Consider the following 22,222-nt stretch of genomic DNA (forward strand, 5'->3'; position numbering starts at 1 on the left):
TGCTACTGAGTTTATTTGTTGGGGTTTTTTTTCCCCCATCACGGAGTTTGTGATGCTCAGTTAGAACTTCGGCTAATACTGGATACTTCTCTTCCTTTTCTGCTTTTAAAAGGGACATAATTTTCTCTGCTTGGGCCAATGTTTGGATGCCCTTTGAAAATCACATTTAAAAGTGGATAACTTGGGGAAAGGGGATGACATCTTCTTCTTTCTTTGCATTTATGATGATTACCTTGTCCCCCTTAGCTCTTCTTGTATTGATGCAACGTCATCTGCTTCAGCTGGTGGGTCCTCAGTCAGTATGCAGCAAGCATGCCATGCAGCGTCATGTTTAACAAGTTCACTGTCTCCTGGTATTTCTTCCTTATTCATCAGTAATAGGTATATGAAAGAATGAAGGGTCAGTTTGACTTGAATATGATAAAATATCAAGCAACACTGGTACAGATTAGGTCTGGATTTGACATAAGAGTGTAACTCTGGGGGAACCTGGGAAGAGTTGTCTTCCCTCTCCTGTACAATGAACACAAGTGGAAAACAACTATGGGAATGTGGTGAACAACTTAATAGAACGTGACAGAACATGTACCTTCCCAGAGGGCTTTGTGTGGGTTTTTTAGATTTTATTATTTTCTGTGTGAAATGTCCTAAAAGCATAGTATTCCAAACATCAGTATTAAAACATCAGGTCAATTTTCCAACGTTTTGAATACTGATACTACTTTCCTTTTTTTTTTTTTTTGCCTTTGTGTGCAATGAAATTAATGGTATCTGGGTCCCTGTACTGTCTCCTTCCACCTTCCTGAGCACTTGTCCCCTCAAAAACTTTTTTTCTGTGCTGTGGATTGTCCAGAAAATACCTGGTTTGAAAAGTCACTAGTACAAACATTTTGGAAACGCGTAGATACATCAGAAATAGGGATTGCAGCAAAGACTGAATCCACAATTCACTCCGTTCAATCATCAAAGTAAAAACAAGCAAGAAACAGGGAAAACACAATCAGAAAAGTTGTGAAATCAAAATTTGCAATGTTGAAATCCTGGAAAATGTAATGAAATGTTTTTTTACTTTTCATTCTGAGAGACTAATTTTCATTCCTGCTTTTGCTGCTTTCCCATTTCTCAACAGTTCCACCAGCCTTTATTTCTACTGTAATTCAGTAAACTAGGATTTCATGTCACATGTAAGCTTGGATATGTCAAGTGCCTTATTCACAAAATGCATATGGCTGTTGTACTGCCAAGGTGTATTCTATACTAGGAAGGGCTTATAGGAGCTTGTTTTCACCCGCACTGAGACTGTATTATGCTTAAAAGGAAGTGATGGAGAGAAGACAGGACTACTGTCCTGTCCCAGCTCCACTTGAGCTCGCAGAGTGGTGCTGGCAGTAGGTATGTTCAGTGTATGCAGGGTTTAAAACAGGGTCAGAGAAAAACTTTTTTGTGAGATCAGCTGAGATGGGGCTGCCAGCATCCACCTCCAGTCTGGATCCTCTCGAGAGGAGCATAGCAGTTGTAGCACAATCAAATATTTATCACATACACCAGTTTTCTGCTAAATTGAAGTGCTACATGACACTGACAAATTTGCATGGGTTGGGAAGAATCATCTTTTGTTTCTGGTGCTGAGCAAGGGCACAGAATAGGTTGGTTAAGTTCTGGGCGAGCCACAGGCATTTCGTGTGAGGTAGCATGCAAGATCTAATTTCTCTGCATCTCAAGTCCCTACATATAAAATAGGAATAGTAATGTGCCCTGACCTCACGACAGGAAGGGTAATTAACTAACTTGAAACAAGAATTGAGATGGTAGGAATAATAAGGATGGCATACTATCTTAGATGAACACAGAGCTACACCTCAAATTTAAACCTCAAATTCACCTTGCATTAGCTCACTCCTTGGTGAGTTATTCCAGATTTGTACTTACATAGACAAGAGCAGAATTTTGCCTTGGATATTATTTTGACATGTGCATTTGATAAGCCACATCAGAGTAATTTTTGGTTGGTTTGGGGTTTTTTTTGTGTGTTGGTGGGTTTTTTTTTAGCTATACAGTCTGCATACATAAAGACAGAACAAAATAAGAAATTAAGAAAATCATAGAATCATTCAGGTTGGAAAAGACCTTCCAAGATCATTGAGTCCAAAATGACTGCAGTACAGGGTGCTTAAAACTTTGTGATAACTTTTTCAGCTGATAAATGGCGGTGAAGATGTCTTGATATTCTACAATGACAGAGCATCATTTCCAGTCCTACTCCAGATGATGTGTTCAGAGCGAGATCGAGCAGACGAGAGCGGACCCTTAGCGTATCACATCACTCTAGTGGAATTGCTAGCGGCTTGTACAGAAGGAAAGAATGTATATACAGAGATCAAGTGCAATTCACTCCTGCCACTGGATGATATAGTGAGAGTAGTGACCCATGATGACTGCATACCTGAGGTAAGATTCACTGAATGAGGAATCAAACGTCCCATTTTTAGAAAGTCAGAAAATCTTTTTTGTTTACAATATACTGACAAGCTTAATGTTTGCACAGAAAACAGGCTGGAAACAGGTGGTGTTTGTTAAGGTGAATAAGTGAGAAAGGATAGTCAGTATTTTCTTAAACAGAAAATGCCTTGTCCCTTATGCTTCAATTGTTGTCTTTTTGGGGCACACACCTTATTTTGTTTTCCTGGATTTGTCCAGCTCTGATGACTTCTGGCTGTAGCTGCAAAGACTCAGCTGAGTTGTTTGTCAAGCCAACGTTTTGCCTGAATTTGTTGGAAGTGATGGGTAACATTCTGGCCACACTAATGTCAGTGGGAGTTTTGGGTGAAGCCTCATTTTATTAAATTCAGTTGGAACCCAGCAAATGGTTTTATTCACTGCATATTGAGGCCCAAATTCTGCAGCTACTACTACTGGTCATGCTTCAGTAAGACTTGATACTTCATGCTGATCAGAAGGGGAATATTTGTTTGCACCAAACCTGATGTGATCAAAAGAAACCTTTTCACAGTCTGCAAGGAACTTGTATGACCCATGTATTGGTCAGATGGATTTCGGCAGGCTATCTGTTGGAGAGCTGTGGCTCATATCAACAGAACTGAGACCTGCAGGAGCGAAGATTTCCTGTGTGCCGTGAAAAAGTCCCCTTGTGATCAACTAATTCTTAAAAAGAAAAATGTTTGCTTTGCTCAGAAGTACCTCCTAACATTAATTTCAACAGATACTAATGAAAAAAGTCCAAACAAATGAAACCTAAAAGTCAGAATTTTCTCCTGACTGCATTAAACATATGCAACTATCTCCTCTCTTTTGACTGTGACAAGAAATGTTCAGTGTATCTGGGTATGTTTATATTTAATCTATACATTTCAGGCAGTGGATATACATTTTTATCATGTGCACATGCAGACTTATAATGCAGGAGAGGAGTGAGACTGAAGCCCTCCTGTTAAGCCTTGTGCTGCTATTGCTGCAGTCCCAGCACTGCACAGCCTTTCTCTTCCATTTAGATCCAAGGTACACCCATCCTGAATGCAAGCACTGCATTAGGATTGTGGGAATGTAGGGATGGTAGTCCCAGCTCTGCTAAAGACATTTATTTTTTATATTGATAAGCCTGTTCAAGGCGTAAAATGGCAACAGTCAACTGGCAAGTGCAGGGGTGTCCTGCATTTTGACAACTCCTGGCTTTGGAGCCAGGCCCTTGTAGTCTTAATATCATTTAAATATCAGATTTAATATTGGTTTATTTTATGGGGTTTTTTTTCATTAGAGTAAGAATGTTTGCAAAACCTTTCTGTTTTTCTTCATGTGATCTTTCAGTAAATACATTAATGCCTTTGTTGCCATGCTTCTCCTTAAATCTTCAGAACTGAACTTATGCATTATTACTGTTAATAGTGTTTGTTAGTACTTCAAGGATCCTCTTTATTGCTCAGTATTTTTGCAGATAGAAACCATCATGTTAATGATTTTTACTGTTCCATTTCATATTGTTTGTGGATTTGCTGTTTCTGCAGGTGAAAATTGCCTATGTTAATTTTGTTAATCACTGTTACGTGGACACTGAAGTGGAAATGAAAGAAATCTATGCCAGTAACCATATTTGGAAGTTATTTGAGAACTTCCTTGTTGATATGGCAAGGGTAAGCTTCATGAGATGTTAAATACTACACCGTAGTCATGGATGGCAACTGAACTAGCGATAACTTTTTGTTCGTGAACTTCTTTTGTTTTATTAACCTTTTTTTTTTCCCCAAAGTTGACGATAGAATAGGTGTAGTTTTTTGGTTTTTAACAAACGGTCATCTCTATGCTATTTATCATCATGTAACCTGCTAATTACTAGCGGCCTTCTCTTTCTAAAAGGGCATCTTGGAACCCATGTTCTTTTCTCTTTTCTTCCAGAAAAATAAATTGGATACATGTACAGGGTTGAGAGTCTGTGTACATCTTCTGGGAGCGTGTGTTACGGTGGTGGCTGTGAAACCCCCCCCCCATCTGTAATCTTCTTGCTTTACTGTTAGTACAGTGAGGATCAGGGATCAAGAATTTCTTTAGCTAATAATGTTCCTTCTTTAATCTCACTTCGGCCTGTTTTTGTCTTTTATTCTACCATCACTACATTCTCACTGCTGGGTGAAAGGCAGGTGTAGAGCTGTGGCCTTTCAGAATACTAATCCATGTATAGACTATAGGCTGCAAGGTGATGGGGCATAGTTAGCACCGTAGGCATTCAATTCCTGTGGACCCTAGTGAGCTTCATGGTGTCATTACTTGTTGAATTAAGTTTCAAGACAGAAGTTGAATTAAGCTTCCATTCTCAGGTGAGGCAGAAAATAAGGGATATCTTATGACTTCCAGAAGGATAAAATACAATAGTAGAGCCATGAGGGGAAGCTAGTGTGACATAATGATTACAGCTTACATTACATATCCTTTTCTAAGAGGTTAATGCTTCTTGTAGAAGCTTAATATTAATATCAACTAATGGAGTTGCTTTTTCTGCTGAAGAAGTGGAACCACAGATTTTTGGTGGCTGGGGGACTGTATTTGATCCTTGATGCCAGACAGTATTTTGGAGATGTTACAGAGCATTTGTCACAGTGCATGCCTCTCTTTTCCCAGTCCACGGTCTATTAGATTTTATAATCCATAAGTTCTCACTCCCTTGTGTTCTTCATTTGTTTTGAAATAAAGAAAAAAATGTAAAAGAATCTTAATTCAATCCTGTAGTGGACATCTACCCCAAAGTAATAGTGTGCCACTATGGTAAAATGCAGAAATAATTTCTTTGAAACCTGTTGGGAGAAAATACCATGAGTTGTGGCCGAAAGAAGAATGAGTGCAAAGGCTTGTGCTGTACAGTAGGCACTGAGACCTGTTAATTTATCTGTGAAACAGAAAACTTAAAAGGGGTTGGGGAGTTTTGTTGGTGGGGTTTTTTTGTTGGGTTTTTTTTGTGTGTTTTTTTTTTTTCTGGGAACAGGTTAAGACAGGGATGTTGTGCTTTCTTTTTTTGCTGGCAGCCATTTTCAGCTGAAATGAGACCTCTACAAACCCTGGTTTTCTGCTCTTTGTCTTGTCTCTGTGGTTATGTTCTACAATGGAAGGCCTTCTGCAGAAACCAAACTTGTTTGAAAATTAAGATCAGAAACCTCCTTGGAGGGGGATTCTGATTTTTAACCTTGCTGGTTTTACCCCAGGAAGTGTTTTCTCCTGTTTAATTCCCGTTCTGGGTTGCCCTTTCCTGACACGTCCTGGCTCTGACCCTCCAAACAGACTACCCTCCCTAGCCCTTGAACATGACCAGTTTTCTTTGCTGTTGGGCTAGAAGCAGACATGTAGAAAGAGGGCTCTGTCCAGAGCTCCGTTCATGAGTCTGGAGACAAACTGCACTGTGCCAAATGATGTAGTTGTCCTGATGCTAGTGACCACTGAGCTTTTTTTTCACATACTCTTCTCATAAGAGAAATTAGACTCCAGGTCTTCAGAGGTGAAGAGGGAGTGTATCATTAATGCTGTGTTTTTGTGTGTATGTGCTGTTGGCACCAAAGGGCAAAATGCAGGTTTATTTTGCAGTCCTGCAAACCCTTCAGGGCAGATGCCTGATTAGTCCTTTTAATTCCCTGGTTAATGCCTAAAAGAACTTAAAAGAGCGTGTCAGAAGTGTCTGGCCTGTTCTGCTCTTCTGCCAGGTCCCTGTGGGTAGCCATGTCTTCCAGGTTATTGAGTATATTTGTTCAGGGTTGGTTTTCTGGGGCCCAGAGAGAAGCCCGTGTGTTATAAATACGTGAGCGTTATGTAGCTATCAGGACAGTTAGAATGCTGTCAGCCTCATGAAAGATGTTACAATAGCTTTCAAAGCTTTTAGAAAAAGAGCCCTTTGATCCTCTGTGTTCCAGTGAGCTAAAAGAGATGCTTTTGCGTGGGGGAAGGGGAAATGCTTTTCTTTTAGCTGCTACAAATGCCTGTCAGTGGGTGAGTTTGTGAGCTTTGAGTCTGAGTCTGTTATTAGAGAGCACTAAGGTAAAAGACAGTGTATTATCCTCAGGTTGGTTTCCTTCCTTTTTTTGTTTCAGAGGGGAAAAAAAAAGTAACCAGTTTTTTTAATCTGTTTCTGGATTGAGGAAGGAAATATTTAGTCCCCAGCTGTCATTCTTTTTTAACAACATGGTATGTTGCAAAGCAGGCATGAGGCGGATTCATGTATAAATTCAGTTTGCCAAAAGCAGTCGTGCTTTCAAAGACACCCTGTTTCTACAGTTTCTGCCAACCTACTTTCTCCTGTGTATGACTTGAAGCGTTGCACTAAGCAAAGTGGGTGCCGCTGAAGGAAAGGCTTCCCTTTCCTGTGTGTGGCCCAGCCTGTAAGTCAGCAGCTGTAGTCTGAGCAGGATAGAGACAGGATCTGACAGCTGTAAAGTCGTCCTGACTTTCTCTGCAGAATTTTTGAAGTATTATTCATGCGAGTTTCAGTCCCAAAGCCTCTTAAGGGGTTTTTAAGCACTGCTTTCTCAATCTTCATCTCCATTTCATGCATTTCAGTTTTTTTCTTCCATAGGGAAACTTCTTTCAGTCCCCAAAGGGCAGAGGGATAAGAACAAATGAGAGGATTTCTGAATTCCTTCTGTGCTGGGAATTTTTCAGACCAGTGTTGGAGCAGAGTGGCATCCCCACATATGGCTCTGCTTTTTAGGCAAGCAAAGAGGAAAGCTTAAAAGCGTTTTGGAATTTAGTTTTGGCAATTTCTGAATTCACCGTGCTAGCACTGCACAGCTCCCTGTCTTCCCATTGGGAATGCAAGTACTGAGCCTCAGAGCTACTGGTTCCAGCCAATATTGGCATGCAGATTAATTAAAAGCAGAAGAACTTCAAAAGATTTTTAGTTCTATGATACTATTTTTTTTAAAAGTTTTGATTTTTAACAGAATTTGTTACCTCCATGAAGACTAGGGGGTGGGGGTGGGGTCATATTTTTCCCAAAACTGAAGGGCTGAAGGGTTTACTATTTCAGTTTAGCCACTGTTGCTTCTCTGACCAAAATCTTTCCTTTCCTGGGGTGATAAAAAATGCACTATGTGGGGGTATGACTTGTTTTTCTGACACGTTTTAGAAAAGCAGACAAGCAAAGCTCCTCAAGATGCCTCATTCCTGTAAGTCTCAAGTTATCTTTGGTTATTCCTCTGCCTACCATATGACAATGCTTGTGTGTTATACTCAAAACTCTTTCGTGTTCCCATGAGCTGTATCTTCCCCTGAACATGGGCGCTTTTGGATGTCATGTCAGTAACCTTCCTTAAAACACTGCTGGTGAAATTTCTGTCTTGTAGTGTCCAAGTGTGACAGTGGCAGTGTGTAATTAGAGAGCATGTTTGCCCTATGTGAGATTCAGGTGCTGTGGATTATCCTTCTGCTTCTGTCACCAACTTTTCTCTGTGACCTTAATAAATTCACTCAGTTTCTCTGGTCTTCGGTTCCCCATTCATAAAGCAATGTAATGGCAAGTATGTACCACTCAGGTTCATGATTGTGTGTTAGATGCTCAAATAGTAATGAGAAGGCTACCCCAGAGTTCTATATACAAGAGAAATTCTGCTTTTGCATGGATTCCCTAGAATGCTATAGTAGTCGGTGCCTTGCACAGGTAAAAGAGAGAACAACTTTGCTGTTCATTACTTGTTAAACATGGCTAGAACTGCTTATTTAAAGGCTGTTGAAGAGCATGACTATAGTCTGTACTCCTTATTTGTCCAGACTTGCCTTTCTTGCTATGTTTGGCTCTCTATAGACTCCTTTTAGTACTGTTTACACTGATGTAAGCAAAGTCAACATGACTGTGTAGATGTTTGCAAATGTTGAAAAGAAATAAAGAAATAAAAGAAATGAGGATGCAATCCAGCCCAGTATTTTTTTCCTTTCTTTAAGCATGACATCTTTACGTAGCAACAAACTTGCAGTGTTGTACCAAAGGGTGCCTTCAGGAATCTTTTGTACAAATCTTCCCACATCTTTCCACCATTTAATCATCCTTCTGTGCTCCATAAATGTCCCAGTACCATTCATTCTCTTCTTTCATTGTTTTTACTTTGTCTTTCATATTTTTACTATGCAGCTTTCTTAAGTGATGCTGCCTGTCTTGCAGTTTACAATCCTAAAGGCTGTAGGTATTGACTATTTTCTACTAGAAAATATGCTATTTTCTTTCCTTCCATCTTATTTAACATTTTCCTTGCAAATGAGATTTAGCTTCACCACCCATTTGTGTTGATTAATTGTAAAGAGAAGTTAAACTTTACATGAAATCTTTCTAACCTAAGGTATTTATATCTCATCTGTCTCTAAAGCCTCTTCCAACCAGCCCCACAATGGCAGGAAAGTCTTATTTTCTTCTTGAATCCGTCTAAATGTGTAAGTGGCATGCAATGTGCTGATTTAGGGCAATCTTTATTGATGGTGTGGGAAAGAATAGACAGCCAACCAGAAAGAGCTAGTTCAGAAGAGAAAAGTATTCAAAAGACAATGTGAACCTCCAAGAAGAAAAATAAGTTATCACAAATACATCTTGAACTCTTAAGATAGTTATCTCTGACAGATTTTGTATAAAAAACATTTGGTTTTGCATTAAAGAAGAAATATTACATGTGTTGTAATAAATACAAAATAATAAAGCTTTCTTATTTAAAAGAACTACGTTTCCTTGTTTCCTCCTTCTTCCCTGTAGGTTTGTAACACAACCACGGATCGTAAACATGCAGACACATCTCTAGAGAAATATGTCACTGAGCCTGTAATGAACATTGTGAGTGGCTTCTTCAATTCACCATTTTCAGATAACAGCACCAGCCTCCAGGTAAGTAAGGAAAAGAGACACAGACAAATAGGTAATTCAGACCGCTAACGAGATACCTTCTGCTACCCACATAGGAATGCTGTACCTTTACATCCTCCTTTAATTTCTCTGTCCCTTCTCATGCCACTGGCTAGCAGCTTAATTCGTCTTTAAAACACTTACTCTTAATTTTTATCACCTACTCTGAACTAGTAGACAGCTCAATATGGTCAGATTTACTCCTGGCTCTTAGAATTCCTTGGAGGGGGTATCCTTGCAGAATAATGGTCAATCTTTGTATTTGTATGAGAAAAATGCTGTGTCCTATGACAAAAGGGACACATACCTGAGAACTGGGAAGACTCATACGTCCCTCTGCTCTGTACTGTGTTTGCTTGATATCAGTGGCAACCTGAGGAAAAATTGCATGATTTGGCCTTTTTAGAGGTGCAGCATTGATTTCTGTTCCCTTTCGTTCTGAAAAGCAAAGAGAATTTAATGGAGTTGTAACTTGAGTCTACAAGCTAAAACCCCGTTGCATGTGGTTTACATTGTGTCAAACCCTTGGGCAGTTGTGAGGAGATTCTAAAGGGTAACATTCCATGGTTTATCTTTTTGTTTTCAGACCCACCAGCCTGTTTTTATTCAGCTGCTGCAGTCTGCTTTTAGAATTTACAACTGTACCTGGCCAAATCCAACACAGAAAGCCTCAGTGGAGTCATGTATCAAGACTTTGGCTGAAGTGGGTAGGTGCCAGGTTTTACTTTAATTATTGTTCTCTGTGTTTGGAAATCAGACTTACTTGAGGTTGAACAGTTTTTAATTTGACTCTACCATCCTGAAATTGTGACGGTAGTAATTTCAGAAATCCCACCTTCTGAGGCTAAATTCTCCCTCCTTTTATAAGCTATTCTAATCTGTCCCATCAGATGGGGTTGTTAGGTGAAACCTTTCAGTCAGAGAAAATGAGTTTGCTAAGTGAGCAATAGTTAAACAAGCAAGTTACAATATTAAAACACAACATAAGCTACAAGAAAACCTGGGCTTCTCTAATTGTGCTGGGCTACATTTACACAAGCTTTTGTAAGCAGTGATGCATGGCGGCTGTGCACCAGAGAATACCCATCATTTTTTCCCCTCAGTTCCTGGGAGATGCATTTGGTATTGTCCATCATGGTCCTGGGCTTATTCAGTTTTTGCCCAAGCAGGGGATTGGGGATGGAAAACACAATTGTGCCACGCGATAGTTTTTCCACTTACTCCTCACCATCAGGCCCACTCATTTACTGCTGTTACACAGTCAGCCTTGTCAGGGGAATACAGCCTTGCGCTGGCACCGAGACTAAATTTGGTCCTCAGGGCAGCTAATAAGTTACATGCTTTCAAATAAATTCAAATACCATGTTAAAGTGAAAGATTTAAAACTTCTTATCCTAAAATAAAAAAGATTCTTCACCAGTACATAGTTCAGACTGGCAAAAGTTCATTAAGTTAAATTTCTGTGAATACAATGTTAAAGTCTTCTGCCATGATAGAAAAAAGAATTATTCAGTATAGTTTCTAAAATTCATTCCGATTACTTGTAGAAGAAGGTTCTGCTCAGTGTGAATGAAAACTGAGTAGTGACAGAGATACATAGAAACTGGCTAAATTCTAGTGTTGATGCAATTTAAAAAAAAAATTAATAAATAATGATAAAACAATATGAGAGGGTCCCTTAACCATCTGTGGCATTGTAACAACTGAGTCTAAATTTAGATTTTGTAATAGCATTACAGGAGTATCATTTAACATTTTGCCAAAACATCTCATTAACTTTTTGTGTGAACGAGAATAAGTAGTTACCTAAAAACTTAGCAACCTTCAATTGTTTTATTTGTTGTGCAAATGATTTAATTATGGATCCATCTGGCAAGACAACTTTGGAAGTTGAAGACATTTCCTTTATGCTACAGCTACTACAGTCCCAAATAAAGCTTTAGCCCTACAAATCCTTGTTTATGCATTTAACACTTACCTCCCTGCTCTTCTCTGGCAGTTCTGGAAAGAGTCATCAATAAATTACTTCCTTTGGGAGTCTGGGGAAAGAGGGATGAAGCAGGGCAGTTGAGAGTATTTTTGAGACCGAGCATGCCCTATTTGTGCTTCTAGACAGCTCAGTGTCTTCATTTCTGTTGAGCTAAAACTAAAATCAAATTCTAGCTCAGAGAGGTTGCTGTGTTATCTCACCGAGATGAGGGTGTTTGGAGATACCCAAGCATAGTGTCGAGACAGCCCACAGCAGGCTGACAGGGAAAGCGTGGGTCACCTTAATGGGCTGGCAGATCCAGCTTCTTGGCCAGGTGCACCCACGAAAGGGCTGGAGGTCTTTGATAGGTAGTCTGTGTGCTGTTGTTCCTGGGGGAGCCAAGGGGAAAGCGAAAGGCAAGGCAAGGCATGGCTGATGCCTGATGTGCTTTTCAGATACATGACTTTGTTCTCTGTCTGGTGAATTTAATTTCTGCCTCCGCTGTAGTCTTTTCTTTCATTCCTTTTTCTGTTTTATGGAGATTGATTTACGGCTGGGTTTTTTTATGATTTGCAGTTGGTTTTTTTATAAGCATGCTCTTGCGCTGTCCTATGGGTCCAACCCTCTTGCTACTCTGGCTTCCCACCCATGGGACTCCAGCCATACCCTGGGGACTCTCACATATGGCAGAGCAGAGCTGAGCTGCTGCTGAAGGGCATCACCCCATGTCCTCCTCTGGGACTTCCCTGCAGCAGCAGCAGTGCAGGGAGGCTGGATATCAGCCTGGGGGTGCCACGGGCTGGCAGTCTCAGAGCTGCCCCCTGAAAGCACATGTTGGCCTGCACATTGCCAGTTTCCTTATTTGTGTCATAATAACTGTTTAAGGATTCATCGGGAATATCAGTACTGAGCATGGTAAAGTTGTATTGTGTTTGCTAGCAGTGGTGGTTTGACCCTGGTTGAATGATGAGTGCCCACCAAAGCCGCTCCTCCTCAACCAGACGGGGGAGAGAAAAATGAAAGGCTCGTGTGATAAGGACAGGGAGATCACTCAGCAGTTACTGTCATGGGCAAAACAGACTTGACTTGGGGAAAATTAGTTTAATTTATTACCATTCGAATCAGAAGAACGCCTTTTCCACCTCTCTCCCTTCTTGCTGGGCTTAATTTAATTCCCAGTTTCTCTGCCTCCTCCCTCCAAGCGGTGCAGGGGAACGGGGAATGGGGTTGTGGTCAGTTCATCACACATTGTTTCTGCCGCTCCTTCCTCCTCACACTCTTCCCCTGCTCCAGTGTGGGCTCCCTCCCACAGGAGACAGTCCTCCATGAACTTCTCCGATGTGAGTCCTTCCCATGGGCTGCAGTCCTTCATGAACTGCTCCAGTGTGGGTCCCCTGAGGGATCGCATGTCCTGCCAGCAAAGCTGCTTCATTGTGGGCTTCCCATGGGGTCCCAGCCTCCTTTGGCCATTCACCTGCTCCAACGTGGGGTCCTCCATGGGCTGCAAGTGGATAACTGCTCCACTGTGGACCTCCATGGGCTGTGGGGTCACAGCCTGCCTCACCATGGTCTTCACCACCAGCTGCAGAGGAATCTCTGCTCCAGTGCCGGGAGCCCCTCCTGCCTCCTTCTGCACTGACCCGGGGGCTGCAGGGCTGTTGCTCTCACTCAGTCTCACCCCTCTCTCTCACTGATGCAGATTTCTTTTTTTTTTTCCTCCTTCACATGCTGTCAGAGGCACCGCCACCATGGCTGATGGGCTCGGCCTTGGCCAGCGATGGGCCCGCCTCAGAGTGGCTGGCATTGGCTCCACTGGGCATGGGGGAAGCTTCTGGCAGCTTCTCACAGAAGCCACTTCTGTAGCTCCCCAGCTACCAAAAGCTGTCCGTGCAAACCCATTACAGTTAGCAGATTGGCACACATTTTTATTTAGTCTTTAATTCTGACAGTGCAGAAGGGGAGTACAAAGGAACAGGTGAGAGGGATTTCCCCGAAGAGCAAGTTAGCTGGCGAAGTGGAAGCAGAGTTTTTAACAAACATCCCTGTGCAAAAGTTTGGCTGGCTAGCAAAGGTTTTAACCACTGGTGATACTCTGTATTTTTAGGCACAGTGCCAAACGTGTCTTGCCTGGGCTAATTGAGTAGGCCTGCTCTGCTCTGCTGAAAGCGTTGGAAAAACTGCCCCAGCCAGGGGTACTACAGGCTTTAAAAATGGAGGCCCTTTAGTGGTGACACTGCGTGCCTGGTGCTGTTCTCTGTCGGAGAACCACACAAAATGGTGTTTCTCTTTGAGTGGGCAGAGGTTTCTTCTGTAAGAAGACTACAGACAGGGCAGCGTTTTTTTGCCTCTTACGCTGGCTGTGTACGTGGACTAATGTTGGATTTTGGCTAGGCATCTGTAGTACCCTTCTGCCTTTTTCTTTTTTTTTCTTATTTTTTTTTTTTTTTGACTTGAGAGTCTGACAGCTTTAATGTTAGGGGCTTCATGTTTCACAGCAGGGTTTAAAAAAAACCCTCTAGAAAGATTTTGCCTGTATCAGAGAGATAGAGTATTGGGCAGATTTACAGCAGGGACCGAAGACTTTTGATGGAAAATAAATGTTGTATAGAGTTGAAAGAACAAACATGATTTTTTTGTGTGTGTGTGTCATAGCCCTGGATTTAGAAATGAATCTCAGGAGGAAGGAAGATCATATACAGATTTCCCAAGATATCGAAGATCCATGTAATAATGCACTTTTAAAAGACCCATTTCAGAGCAAGTTTAAGCAACATACATTTTGCTCGGTGTTTACTAGTTTGTTGCTGCCAGGTGGATGTAAGTATTGTCTCAAGAGCTTAAGATCATTTCATCTGTCTTCTTATGAGCACTGTAAGAATGTGCATTATCTTCCAGGTCAACAAAAGGATATGTTGCAGAAGCTAATTTCTTATAACCCTAGTACTTCAACTGCACTTGACCACCAGGGAAAAACCACGTAAGCTTATCAAGCTTCACTTGCTGCTTTGTCTCCAGGCAGTTGTCTGCCTCCAGTTCAGCAAGAAGCATAGAAGCTTGCTTCTTTTCTTCAGCAGACTACTCTGTTGCTCCAGGAGATTTTGGGGCACACAGATACCAACGTCCATCAGTTTTTTATTGCCTGGTAAACATTTGGCTACCTGGCGTGAATAGAAACATTTACAAAATTATGTACACTAATGTGTCTTCATATGGATTTCTGGTATGAGTAACAAGAATTAACCCATTATACATATATCACTTTTGTTTTTTCTTTATTATTACATAGGACTGAGCTTTTGCTTGAAAATACAGTCCAAAGAATAAATGATCAGAACAGCTTCCATCTCACTGGTAAAATAGCTACAGATGAAAAATGTTTAAAAGGTCCTGTGATCTTTGTGAAAACAAAAGAACTAAGATGTTTAACAGTTTAATTTATTCCAAATTAATTAATTATCAAAGGACTTTCAGTTCCTACATTTTATAGTCTTTGCAAGATTGAGAAGGGCGGAGGCCAGTCTCAAAGTTTGCATTTTAAACCATCTACCGTCTTCCAATACGGTAAAATTGGGGAGTATCACCTGTCCTTACAACTAAAGATCTGATTTGTGTATCTTAAATTGTGTTGGAGCAGGGTCTTTCTCCCAAGGCTGACTAGTCTTTCAGGACCCATGCAAAGAACTGGCTTTGCTTCTTAATTAAGTGATGATTCTTATATCTTCACCTGTGAGCATCAGTTTTCTTTTCTCTTACAAGGGCCAATCTACTTGTATTATGTTCCTGTCTCTGTTGTGTCCATTGGCTTTGTCCGTCACGTTTTTACAAATTATATCTTCCCTCTTGATACTGTGTGTGTATCCCAAAGATGTAGTATGTGTATGGTTGTGTTGGATGTAGTGTGTGTATGGTTGTGTTGGATGTAGTATGTGTATGGTTGTGCTGTTACCACCAATAATGAAATAACTGGAATTTCCCAGATGACTAAACAGTGGCAGATAGGAACCTGCATTTTGTTAGACTATTTCTCTTGGCAGACCCTTGAAAAAAAAATAATCTGTTAGCAAGCCAAATTTCATTAGTCATTATCAGATTATACTCTAGGATACTGTGCAGGCAAAGCAAAAGGAGAATTGTTTCCATCCCACAAAACGGGATGTCCTGAGGCGAGTCCTGTGAGATTGCTATTTCATAAGTTTGAAATTGGAACAGGTACAGAGGAAGTACTACTGTGCAATCGGGGGAAAGGACAACTGTAGAGAAGAGACTACAAGGAGCCCCACGTGTTCTGCCTAGCAAAGCAAAGGCCTGTGGTTGTTGCTCTTTAAAAGTATCTTAGGAAGATAAATAGTCACGAAGAAGAGACATTTAAGCTAAAGGACAGTGCTGACCCAAAATCAACTGGACATAATTATGCTAGGTTGTAAATAACCCGAATAAATTGAGATTGTAAATCAGAGGTTTGGAGCCAACTTCGGAAGGATGTCCTTGGTCAGCAGGCCAGGAGAAAATGGTGGGAAGAGGAACGGCAGAAAAGCTAGCTTCATTTTAAATGGGGCTCAATACATTTTTCAAAACATATTAAAGAACATGGGTTGTCTGTAACAGATGGTCTGAAGGAGTAGTGAAGTCCGTTCTAGTTGAGTATTTATTCCCCAATTTCACCTCACCCAATACCCCTTTCTACAGAATCCAAAAAACTCTTCTGTGGTGCTTCTTGGCCATGCTTTTATGTCCTCTAAAGCCTTTTCCTTTGCCCTGAAAAATTTCAAACAGGAAACATTAAACATAAAATCGAGGCTATGTTTTATTGCTTCTTTGGAATTATTGTATGTATTTGAATGTCCATATAGATGAACTTTCCTATAGCAATTTTTTCAGCCCTGAAAATACTTTATTTCACTTTCCATTTGAGTTTTAAAATCTTTTTTCCATTTCATAAAAAGCTAGACCTTCATTTTCAATTTTTAGTTCAAATAAAGTAATTATCCTGTTGTAACTTTTTTGACAGCAAGAATAATACATTTCAGATGAAGCACATATTTTATTCTATTTTAACTGTTTGTGTTTCCCTAATTGCAAGAAAAATTCAATGATGATCTTTTTACAGACTGATAAATATTTTAGCGTAGGTTTTCTGTTGGAAAAACACATCCAAGTGAAGGGTACAAGATTGGCAGGCTTGTGTCTTGTATACACAAAGCTTTTATTTCCCTTAAGAAGTCTTGCTGTTGCTAGCATTAGTGTCTCTCCATCCAAATGTGTTTGTTAAGCAGTCAGTAAATGATTAAGGAGCTGGAGGAACTGATTTATGGAACAAAATTAATTGAACTAAATATGCATCGCTCTGTTAAGTGACAACTGGGAAGTGTGGGAGAATATGATATAGCCGTCTGCAGCTACCAGAAGGGTGTAAACAGCAAGGAGAGTAAAGGCTTCACAGCCACGTACAGCCGTGGGTTTTTCATGACCCAGATTGCCTGTAAGGCTTCTCCCTGAGGCGCTCAAAGGGGTGAAACACCTGTGCATCCCCCAGAAAAATCCCACCAGGGATGGTTTAGGGTAGTGCAAAGTGTACTAAACAGCTGTGAAGCCACTAAGCTTCCTTATGGCAAGATAGATTACTCTGAAGACTGGGCTTCCAAGGACAATTACAGGCAAGGGCCACTTTCTGGAAGTCCTTAGTACTAAATTGATCCTAAACCTCATATAGGCAGTATAGCAAAAAGGCAGTGCTTCAGCAAGCATTCCTGAAAATAGGTCCTTTTACTTCCAATTTCGGTGATTCTGTGAAGAGAACTACATGCAGGTAATTTAAAAAATACAGCTCGGCCCATTTCAGCCTTTCTGTTAGCAGCTGCAGTGCATTCTTGGGACTTTGGTGGAGTCTAGTGCACTTGTAGAGTGCAGCTTGATTTTTAGCTGCTTGCCACTTGATCAATGTTGCCCTTTTCTTTTGAGTCCCCATCTCAGTATTTTTTCATAGTTTAAACAGTAAAGGGGAGGAAAGCTGCTGACGCGCTGGATGCACACAGAACCATCCAGGCAGAGCAGAACATTTTACTGTGACCTGGCTGAATATGCCACACTGTGTTGCTTACCATTTCCACTGTTACCGTTTGCTTGCTTGTCTTGGCTCAGCTTTGGCTATTGCCAGTAGCATAATTGTGAGCACCAGATCGGGAGTTAGTTGTGCAAAGGATTTGATGACAAATTTCATTTCCTCTGACACTGGCAAACCAGTGTAGTATGTTCAGGGGGTATTTAGCCTTGTGCAGGGTGCCCTACGTAGGAGCTGGGCAGTATATATATAATAAGCCTGTGCTGTGCCCTCCACTGGAAGGCAGAATTTCCCTTAGCTGAAGCCACATTCTAGTCCTTCCTGGTAAGTATCCTGCTTGATACCTCGGCACCAGTTTACATAGTTAACAGTTTACAGCCACAGAGCATGCTTTTTTCCCAAGTTCACTAGTCAGATGAAAGACAGAATTTCACCCTCTCCTGGCTCCTTTGTCTACCAGCTCTAACCCTACTTTGCAAGTTTGAGTGCCATCCAAAAGTATTTCTAAGTGGAACAAAAATAAACATGCTTTTAAATATTTTATGTTGATACTTTAAGGGAGATTGACACATTTTGAAGAGGAAAGCAGCCTACAACACCTAAATTAAAAATAAATATTTATGTTCACATTTGTTCATTAGCTTTCCAAAATGTAAAAATATGTTTCATGTTGTTTTAAATAATGAAATGTGAAACAAATGAAAGATAAACTTTCTACAAGCTGCAAAGAAATAAGAAGACAAAGGCTTTGTTTATAGCTTAGACTTCAACAGTGCCCTTTGACAACAATACAAATCTTAATTACAAATGGAATTATACATATAAGAACTGTTCAAAACAAAGGAGTATTTTTTTTTCCTCTCTCTCTCTCTGGTTTTCTTTGTGATAGTTTTAATTAGCTGCAGCTCTTTGAACAATCATAGTCCTTGACTGCTCCTCAAACACTGATGGAAGCCAACTTCAAATGGCATCTATAGGACTGGGTTTTCCTCTGAACAGCATGCTCCCCATTGCTGAGTTTATTCTTGGATATATCAGGATTCTGCATACATACTACTTAATTGAGAAGTGAGCATTGTCCAATAACATTCTGGTGATTGACATTAGGACACAATAAATTGGATTAATAGGCTGCAGCACCCTACCCACACTGGCAGAACTTTAATGGACTTCTGTAACAAAGTACGCAGCAATAGGGCAAATGTGTTTTGAAAAATAACCCAGTCAAATAACATGGAAAAACAATCATTAGAAACAATGGCCAGCCATACATGGTATTTTCCTCATAATAATCAGGAACCTTGCCTTCAAAACAAATGAAGAGTAGAAAGGAAAAGTCAATTGCCAGTGTGGAAACTGTACATCTGATGGTGATGATGTGTCTTCCCATCTTGACCTAAAAAAAGTTTAGTTTAATTCCCTATGGCAAACTGTTTAAAAGAAAGTGCCTACCAGAAACAGAGTAAGAGATCTCTCTTCCATCCCAGTTAAACAGCCTGATTTGCAGGTGGAGGACCTGATCCTGTATCAGGACGCACCCTGGCAGTGGGAAGAGGAGGGCACCCTGCACCCACGGGAGCTATTAAAGGGATGAGGACGTGTGTGACGGAGACTCTTGCTGTAGTCTGTGAGGTTGGGGGTTGAGATGTCACAGCCAAATTTAGGCTTATAATAAATGCTGCCATTACAATATAGTATTTGGGGGAAGAGAAAGTTTCTGCCTGGGATCTGTGACTCACTGCTTGGCAGCATACAAGCCTTCATTCATCAGAGCTGTGTGCCTGACTCTCTCCTTGCGTGTACTCCTGTGGGGTTTGATGCATAGGCTGTTTAGGAAAGAAGGGCATCTGTTGACTTCACAGGTTCAGGACTTAAAGTTGTATATGTTTTAAGAACCGGTAGGGAGGGGTGGAATATTTTTGATGCCTTTCCACTGCTGTGGAAACTGTGCATGTTAGTGCAGAATGGTGGGGAAATGCCTCTGAGAAATGTTGTGCAGAACTTTAATATGGGCTAATGCTTTTTACAAAATCACCTTGTTTCAATAAGAAAAACTAGAAAATTATTTGTTATTATTAGTCATTGTTACAAATGAACTAGAATTTATTCTCCATTTTACTTCTAAGTTTTTATTAAACATAAAGTGTGCCATGGAAATTAAGTGAACGATGTATAATACAAAGCTAATCACTGGAATGTGACCTAATCTTTCAAACAGAGATATTGCTGCGTTGATCTTTTGTTTATTTGTTGAATTTCAGACGACTCATGCTGAGCCATAGAAGAATGTCAGTCTGATCTCCAGTGGAGTGGAGAGATACAGCTAACACAAAGATTTTCATGGAGAAGGCAGATACCTTCTCACATTGTCTTTCAAACTTCCTTTCCAAATTACAGAAATGACAGTTCAGAATGCAATAATGGTTTAATAGTGGATGCCCTGTAAGAATTCATTGAAGTCTTTCCTCAGTTTTGGGTTTTTCTCTCTAATATTCTCTCTTTTGTCACTTCCTGCCCCTCAAGTCTAAAAAAAAAGCATTTTTTAACTGTGTGTTAAATTTGTTTAACTATCAATTAAACTATCACATGGTTATTAACTATCGGTTATATTGCAGTGGCATCCAGGAACCCCGTGGTTTTAACAACCCTGGCTGTATAGAAAACCAAAGGGAGACATGAGACAAGTCTTTTTCAAATTTAATTTGTATGCACTTGGTTTCTCAAGGTCTTTGCAAGAGAAATAAGCAGAAAAGCAACAAAGAGCACTTAGGATAAATTGTCTAAATGTGCGTATGTCCACTAGAAAAAAGAATTTTTTAATTTATTTCTGCATAGACTAAACCTAGCTGTTGAAACAATAATGCATATTCTTTTTGTTCCTTTTATTAATATCTGTAAATCTGATTTTTTTAAGTTAGTAAAAAACTATTTTGTTTTAAAAAAGAAATGTCTGTACCTATGAAAATATATACTGGAAATGATCCTCATCTCATTTAAAGTAGCACAGCTGCCTTTCTTTTAACTAGTTTACGGCTGACTTCTACCAGCTTAGGTTTTTGTTCGTTATTTTTAAAACTTGTTGTAGTGAGATCCCCCTGCCCCTTAACTTCAAGAGTATCAACATTCTGCACACCATGATCTTCATAAGATTTTCAAGTTTTTACTACTGTAAATGTAATCTTTTTTCTTCCTATTAAAGCAAAGAACCGTGGGATTGCAATTCCAGTGGATTTGGACAGCCAGGTCAACACCTTGTTCATGAAGAGTCACTCTAACATGGTGCAGAGGGCAGCCATGGGGTGGAGAATGTCAGCCCGCAGTGGACCTCGTTTCAAAGAAGCTCTTGGTGGGCCTGCCTGGGATTACAGGAATATAATAGAAAAACTACAGGTACAAAAATAGCAAATGGCTTGGGCAGTTGGTTATGATAGTGTGTTTATCTGGTAGATGCCAGATGTGGAAAACACCAGAGTTAGGCTCATTGCATTTTTAGTGCTGGATTACAGTGACCTTTGCACTTCTGGGTGGGGGGAGCAGAGGGCTCAGCTCTTCTCTGGTGTCTGTTCAAAGTGAAGCCAACATGCAGGACCTTTTGGTCCATGATCTGAATTTGGCTCCTACAGAAGTCAGTAGAGAGGGGTGGGAATTATGTTCTTTTCCTCAAAGTGGTCCACAGAGAAGAATCTCCTTTTTGCCTTTTCATGGTCACGTTCTGTTTTGGCTGCAGAGGAGGTACTGGAGGCTTTAGGAGCAATTATGTCAGGTTTGTGTGGCTGGATGATGATCGCCTTGTGCATTTAGTGGTTAAACGACATCAGGAGTTTATGGACTAAGAAAAGAGTAGGATGCAGGCAAATGGATGAGCCCTAAACACCAAGGAAGCAACATCTCGGGTGATACAGGAACACCACGTATGACAAGCAGTGGTTTTCCAGCACACCGTCATCCTGGCTGTTGCCGAGTGTTTTGTGAGCATTACTGCAGAGGAGAAATTTGAAAGAGAACAGCAAGGTAGATAGTAATGGGCACCTTCTCCCCCTTGCCCTGCCTGAGGAGTGGCACGAAGAAAGGCTTGAGGTTGCTTTACTATCACCTGGGTTAACAAGAGCTGTTGCAGCTGGCTGTCAGAAGTGGGTCAAATAGCACAGTATTATTCAATTCCACAGCAATGTTCTTCTAGTTTTCTTGTAGTAATGTTACAAATTTCATTCTTCTTCTTCTTTCCTAGGATGTAGTGTCCTCCTTGGAGCAGCAGTTCACTCCCATGATGCAAGCTGAATTCTCGGTGCTGGTTGATGTGCTGCACAGTCCAGAACTTCTTTTTCCTGAGGGAAGTGATGCCAGAATAAGATGCGGTGCTTTCATGTCCAAGTAAGTGGTATAAGGAGAGGCCTATTTCCTTCTTCGGAAAAGATGGCAAGAAGTTAAAATTTTCAACAGTGACTTAGGCATGTAGGAGTTCATACTGAAAGCTTAAACTGAGGTCTTTCACTGCCATGTTTTATGTTTCTCAGGAGTTGAGGAGTCTGAAGAGGAGTAGAGAGAGAGGTTGCTTGTCTTGCCTGCCTAGAAATGGGACGTTACTAGCTTGTTAAAATTGTGGCCAGCTCAACCTACTTCTGTTTTCTACTTGTGCTATTAAGTTTCTCCAAATCTACAGCAGAAACTTAGACTTTCCATGGTAGAATTTTCAATATTTCATAATGAGGCAGGGTGCTCAGGGCTAGTGGGTTTCTGCTGTTTTGTTTTGGGGTTTTTGTACAGTAAATAAATATTTTGATATTTATTTTAAATTGACCACAACTATTTTAAAAATACATTTCAC

At 40.5% G+C, this 22,222-nt stretch overlaps 1 protein-coding gene across 7 annotated transcripts in view; it reads left to right on the forward strand.

Annotated features, from left to right (window-relative positions):
* ITPR2 (inositol 1,4,5-trisphosphate receptor type 2) overlaps nucleotides 1-22,222 on the forward strand; it is a 268,891-nt gene that overhangs the window by 124,649 nt on the left and 122,020 nt on the right. For all 7 annotated transcript variants that reach the window (XM_040594004.1, XM_040594005.1, XM_040594006.1 and 4 more), the window contains 6 exons: nucleotides 2,197-2,448; nucleotides 4,020-4,145; nucleotides 9,224-9,352; nucleotides 9,957-10,077; nucleotides 20,597-20,787; nucleotides 21,626-21,768. In XM_040594004.1, coding sequence (XP_040449938.1) covers nucleotides 2,197-2,448; nucleotides 4,020-4,145; nucleotides 9,224-9,352; nucleotides 9,957-10,077; nucleotides 20,597-20,787; nucleotides 21,626-21,768 — 962 coding nt within the window. The remainder of the gene's footprint in view (nucleotides 1-2,196; nucleotides 2,449-4,019; nucleotides 4,146-9,223; nucleotides 9,353-9,956; nucleotides 10,078-20,596; nucleotides 20,788-21,625; nucleotides 21,769-22,222) is intronic.

Source organism: Falco naumanni, chromosome 5 (genome assembly GCF_017639655.2).
Source record: "Falco naumanni isolate bFalNau1 chromosome 5, bFalNau1.pat, whole genome shotgun sequence".
Lineage (NCBI taxonomy): Eukaryota > Metazoa > Chordata > Aves > Falconiformes > Falconidae > Falco > Falco naumanni.